Genomic DNA, 6,102 nt, shown 5'->3' with positions numbered 1-6,102 from the left:
GACTGTGAATCTTTTCTTCTTCGTCTTCTTCTCTCTGTCGTTATACTTCAAGTTATACGTGACAGTTTGCTGAGGATGCGGCACGTTTCCTCTGTCTCTGTGTCTGAGGTCCGGGAGATGACGGGGCTGGGAGGTGGGTGTCGGGGTGGTAGGAGGATCGGGGGGAGCAGCAGCAGCAACAACCAGCCTCTCCAGTGTCAGTCAGTGTCTTCTCCCTCTAGAGGTAAGGGTACTGGCTGACCTTGGTCGGGCTCAGCGGGTATCCAGTGTAGACGGTGGAGGCGGGCGAGGCGCTGATGTAGGCCTGGTGGTGGGCGAACTGGGCCTGGTACTGGCTGTGGTGCAGCGTGTTGGGCGAGGGCAGCACGCGGTGGCCCATGCTCACCGGCACCTGGGTAAGGACCAATACAAAGAATACATGCATCTCAATAAAGGGGGGTGAATTTATGGAATAATCTTGAGGATGATTTAAAAAAAATGTGCAGTACAATTCAGAGATTTAAAAGATGGATACATATAAAACACTCCTTTCACTTAATGACATCTTGTGTTTTGTTTTTGATTTCTTTGATATTTTGCTTTTGATGATCCACGTGTGTGAGAATGAGAGGTTGTAACTGTGAGGACATGTGCAGCCATGTGTATGTGGTTATGATCTGGATGTGTGTCGCTTATACGTCTGAAAAAGGTCAAGTGTTGTTGGTGATAAGGGGAGGCGTCATTAGATCTGGCTTCAGCCGACTCCTTTTCCGTCACAGTGATGTCATCAGTGGCACATGATGTCATATGATGTTTGCAGTATGTACACCAGTATAGGCTATGCATGTACTGTGTTTGTTTTTCTTCTCTTGTTTCTTCTTTTTTTCATCGTTTTATCCTTAATAGGAATGAGTCTGGAAGACCCAGATGTTACCAGATGTTACCACGTCCGGCTCCCTCGTCTTAAAGTCAATGGGGATTTTTGTATGCGGATTTCGGTTAAATGCCTGAAATAAAGTCTGTGCTGAACAAAAGTTTGTGAAATGGCAAACTTTGAGGTCAGCAAGATAATCTTCCCAAATGACGACCACTTTTATGACTTTTGAAGCGTTTTATGAAAATCGCAATTTTAATAAATCACATTTACGCTTCAAAAGTCATAAAAGTGGTCCTCATTTGTGAAGATTATCTTGCTGAAGACGAAGTCAGCTGTTTCCTCAACTTTTGTTTTGTTAACTACAGACCTTACTTCAGACATTTAACCGAAAGTCCCGTACAAAAATCCCGTTGACTTTGAGACAAGGGAACCGGAAATGTCCAGGGACTTCTGGGTTGGCCAACACAAATATGTCATCCCCGCAGTACTGACTGGAATCAAATCAATTCAATATAATATGATACCTGGTGCACGATGCCGGGCGCGTAGCTGCCGTGCTGTACCGCGTGGCGCGCCGAGCCCTGTGACGCCACCAGGTGGGCCACAGCGCCGCTGGAGCCCAGGGCGGCAGGGGCTGTGTAGGTGTAGAGGTGCGGCTGGCTGGGCAGGTGTGTGGCGGGGGCCAGGTGGGGGTGGTGCACACTGCCCGTGTGCGAGGGGCTGTTGTGGTGGAAGGTGTACGGGACCTGAGTGGCGATGGTGGGCGTGATGTAGGCCTGCTGCCGCCGGTGGGCTCCGTTGCGCTCGGCTACCATGTGCTGCTGGGCCTGGAAGGGGATGTTATGATGTTATGGTATCTACTGTAATGCAGGAGATGTCACTTAGTCGCTGTTGTTTTGTTGTGCAAAATGTGCTATTTTATTTTATTTATCAAGTCAAGTGAAGAATTTGGAGATACAAGGTTTTCACCTGACAGTGACAATATTCTCTCTTTTCATTTCCATGTATGATACACATACTCATGCGGTTCCTTGACAGAGCGAGGTTTTAATTCAATGTAAGCATCTCCTTACCTGGCTGAGATTGAGAGGCTGCTGCTGGAAGGGGTGTGGCCCTGAACGCTGCTGTCGGTAGGCTACGCCTCCATTCATGCCCCCTGGCAGGTGATTATTGCCAGACACCACGCCATTGGAGGATTTGAACTTATAGGCTGAATTCTGATGGTTCATTGCATCTGGACAGGAAGGGATACAAGTTTGGTCAACTGGGAAGTGCCAACTTTGCACAACTTTATCGTTCTACTCTAATACCTAACTCTAACAAATTAATAATTTAGATGGGAGAGAATACACTGCAATATTCATAAATCACAATATCCTAGCTTCCTCTCCCCTTATCTAAGGAAGCGTATCGCATGCATAATTCAAATGGAAATGTAATTTGTAAAATGGCCATCAGGTAAATCCTACATTTGAATTAAAATTTGCCACTTGTACAGTATGTGCCATTTTTGGCTCAAAATTCAAATTCAATAATGTCATGGAGTTTCATTTGGATAATCATTTAAACAGAGACACGCGCTTTGTTTTTTAGCTGTGATTATGCAATAATGGTGTCAAAATTATAATTGATGTCATCATGATGTCGTCATGTCGACAACATTGTTGTCATGTTTCCTTATATGGTTTTGCACTCTAATGTTTTACATTGCATTATCAAAGACAATATTATGCTGTGTGAAGGGTGGCAAAATGTAAATTGCTTATCCAAATGTGAAAAGCGAAACAGCGCCTCCTGTCTTTGCCACGTAATAAACTCGCCACTGCGCCGATTCCCTCACAAACTGAAATTGCAAATTCAAATGAATTTCAAGGCGGGTCTTGCATTGCGCAGTTGGAAGTAGCTCACAAGGTGGGAGAGGAGAGAAGAGTTTCTGTGATGCTGGTGCTTCCATGCTTACCTGGCATCAGGCGCTCACACTCGTTCAACACTTGGCTCATCTGGGTTTTGAGAGGGGGGATGATGATGGTGCGAGGGTTGCCATTGTAGTTGTCCAGTATGGTGGTCTTGGTGTCGTAGATGTTGTTGTTGGGGTGTCTAGACTCCACAGTGTAGGGGCTGTTGTTGCTGGAGCAGTCGGAGTCGGGAGAGTCGTGGACCGTCACGCAGCTGATGACGTTCTTCCTCTGCTTGGAATATGAGCTGGAGGGGAGCAGAGAGGGGGACCAGAGAGAGAGGACAGTCAACACAGATATGAGCTGGAGGGGAGCAGAGGGGGACCAGAGAGAGAGGACAGTCAACACAGATATGAGCTGGAGGGGAGCAGAGGGGGACCAGAGAGAGAGGACAGTCAACACAGATATGAGCTGGAGGGGAGCAGAGGGGGACCAGAGAGAGAGGACAGTCAACACAGAGAAACTCCACTCCAGTACTACAGACCCATGTCTATCCCAACCACCATCTTGGAAAAATGAAGCGAACGAGCAAGTGCCAAAAACTGCAGTTCCTCGAATGAACACTTGAGGCTGGCTACAAAAGCGAGTCCATCCCCATATAACCCCATGTTAAAATGCCCGACTTTACACCAGAAATAAACCTGTTTGCAGCCTGCTTGAAAAAACGATTTTGGTCTCTATAGGTAATTTCATGACAACTGTACGGGTGTGAATTTTTAGAAAACTCACCCGTTTATACCTACAGTTTACACAGTCTATGGCTGCAAAAAGAAGTCCGATCGTAGAGAATTCAATTGGAAAATGACCCTACTTCTCACTTGATTTATTACCTCAGTGTAAAGCAGATTACTGATCTTACCAACATGCAGAGTTTAAATATAAACCAGAACATAACAAAACCCATTATCACTCAGTAAATGCTTTCCTAATGAGTCTTCATCAATACAGCAAGATGTTAATTTTGTAAATTATGGTAAAAAATGTGAGTAAAGTAGACATTAAAACAGGCTGTGCTTTGGGGCGTGATTGACAGGTCACCTGTCCAGTGATCGTGTAGCTCGCCGATCACTGGACCAATAGCAGATGGCGCTGAAAATGTCAAACTCGAGCCTTCAAAACGGGAGTCCACAAAGCAAGGTGGCGGGGGCTACATCCATGTTTCTACACCGTCTATGATGCCATTTACACCTGGCGTTAACATGCATTTTCTGCAATCTGATTGCAATCAGATTGCAAAAATGGTTGTCCTCTCAATCCGCATAAAGTTGGTGTATCCAGATTGAGAGGACACATTGCATTTACACTTGTGTTCAATGTGTACACAATGCATCCCTGACCACCTCCGGAGGTGGTTTGGCCGATCAGATTGGAATCCTTCTTCAATGCGTTTTGGGGGTGTTTACACCTGGCATTTCAAGTGATAAAACACAATCTGATTGCAATCTGATCACAGAAAACACATGTTAGCACCAGGTGTAAATGCCCTCTATTGTCTCTGCTCAAAGCCCACAGGACTGACCTGTTGTTGCTCTGCTTGTGGTCGTCCTCCTCGTCCGTGTCGCTGCTGATGGTGATGATGCTGACGGCGGGACTGGGCGTGTCGGGGATGACGATGGTCTGTCGGGGGACATGGTGCTGGTGATCGCGGGTCGTGCTGGAAGCCTGCTCCGCCTCCACGCCCCACCCTCCCCCCCCGCAGCCCTGCCCCGGGTGGCAGTAGGCGGAGCCGTTCTGCAGCACGGCGCAGCGTGGAGGCGTGTTCTCCTTCACCCGCTTGGAGCGCTGCGGGGAGAGCACCGCCTGGGAGGACGACACCTCGTAGGCCGACACGTTCCTGTCGCGGAGAGATAGAGACGAGGGGTCAGTGTCACATCAAGTCAGTGGTTCTCAATGTGGGGTCCGGGGACCGATAGGGGTCCTTGAGGGCCTTTCAGAGGGTCCCCACCGAATTGACGAATCGTTAAACTTCACCTTTATTTAATTTACAAGAAGTTAACACCATTAGAGAATGTAAAAGAAAGACTGTTTTGGTCATAGTGTCTCTTAACAATAAAAAAATATTCTCAGTTTTGGGTCAGAGACAAAATCTCATCAAATGGGGGTCTGTGAAATGGGGGTCTGTGGCTCTAATGTGGACTAAATTGGGGGTCCTTGATATGAAGTTGATATAGTCAGTGACATAGAGGGCAGTAGTTTCCACTGCATAGGCCAGATTCTGCACATCAAAGACCCCGAAATACTAATTTATGACCAGATATAATAGGAAGATATAATTGGGCTTTAGTTGCCAGTTTTCACAGTACCTGGCAGACATCTGGTGCTGCTTGTTCTTTTTTGAGGAGTTGTTATTGGTCGAGGGCTGCCTCATGACGTGCGCCACGCCCACATTGAGCGTCTGGTTGGATGGAAGCGTGACGTGGCCAGCCAGCAAGGTCGGCTGTTGCATGATGGGATTGTAATGGCCGCCATGAGGGTGGGGATTCCTGCAAGGTAATTATAGATTTGCGTTACCGCACAACTTTAAGAACACCGTCTGGAGGGGGGGCGCACGCAGTGCTGTGAGACAGAGTGACGATAGGTTGAAAATTAGTTTTGCAGTTCTTCTGAGTTTTTGAGTGATTTTGTGATACTTTCATCTCTGTAGTAGATCATGATGAATAATTATGTTCACAAAGCAAAAATTTAAGTATTTACTCTTATAGCTTTGGTGGAATACCACTGTAGAAAACCTTTGATCTGGGAGAGCTATCTCAGTCATTCAAAAAGTTATATATATAATAGAGGAGAGTTTCTAATTTATGGAAATAAAAAATAGTAATTGCATCACGTGAAGGGTTTTTGCAGTCCACCACCACACATACATGTAGACTCAGTTCTCAGTCTGTTGGCGGCACTCCCCAATTGTCTGGGAGCTGAGACTACACATTATAATGTCAAGGAATAAGAGCATTTCCCACACAGGCCAGCAGGTGGCAGGAGCGACCTTTTGTGAGAGGAGAGCATAGGAGGAGGAGGAGGAGAGGGAACAAGTGAGGGAGTGAGAGAGAGAGAGAGAGCAGAGAGGGAGGGCAGAGGAGCTGACACCAGCAGCTGCGGAGCGATAGCTCTGCAGAGGAAGTGCGACACTTTCCCCAATCGTCTCTCCGAGGACAATGGAGCTGCCATTGGCCAGGGAGGCCGAGAGAGAGAGAGAGAGAGAGGGAGAGAGAGAGAGAGAGAGAGAGGGAGAGAGAGAGAGAGAGAGAGAGAGAGCTGGCCAAAAGATGGACAGCTCCAAATGAATCGGAGCAC

General features: G+C 47.1%; 1 protein-coding gene across 1 annotated transcript in view; it reads right to left on the bottom strand.

Annotated features, from left to right (window-relative positions):
• Nucleotides 1–217: 217 nt before the first annotated feature.
• The window catches only part of hipk2 (homeodomain interacting protein kinase 2), a gene marked incomplete at its 3' end in the record, with an annotated part of 23,201 nt that continues 17,316 nt past the window's right edge, over nucleotides 218–6,102 (bottom strand). Inside the window, exons 9-14 of the mRNA XM_083654472.1 lie at nucleotides 5,115–5,294; nucleotides 4,331–4,645; nucleotides 2,817–3,058; nucleotides 1,930–2,090; nucleotides 1,381–1,683; nucleotides 218–391 (exon numbers count right to left, since the gene is read on the bottom strand). Of these exons, the coding sequence (XP_083510598.1) occupies nucleotides 218–391; nucleotides 1,381–1,683; nucleotides 1,930–2,090; nucleotides 2,817–3,058; nucleotides 4,331–4,645; nucleotides 5,115–5,294 (1,375 nt within the window). The remainder of the gene's footprint in view (nucleotides 392–1,380; nucleotides 1,684–1,929; nucleotides 2,091–2,816; nucleotides 3,059–4,330; nucleotides 4,646–5,114; nucleotides 5,295–6,102) is intronic.

The sequence above is a fragment of the Poromitra crassiceps genome, assembly GCF_964638095.1.
Source record: "Poromitra crassiceps genome assembly, chromosome: 18".
Taxonomy (NCBI): domain Eukaryota; kingdom Metazoa; phylum Chordata; class Actinopteri; order Beryciformes; family Melamphaidae; genus Poromitra; species Poromitra crassiceps.
Note: the sequence above shows the minus strand (reverse complement) of the source record. Positions and strands in the feature narration are given on the sequence as shown.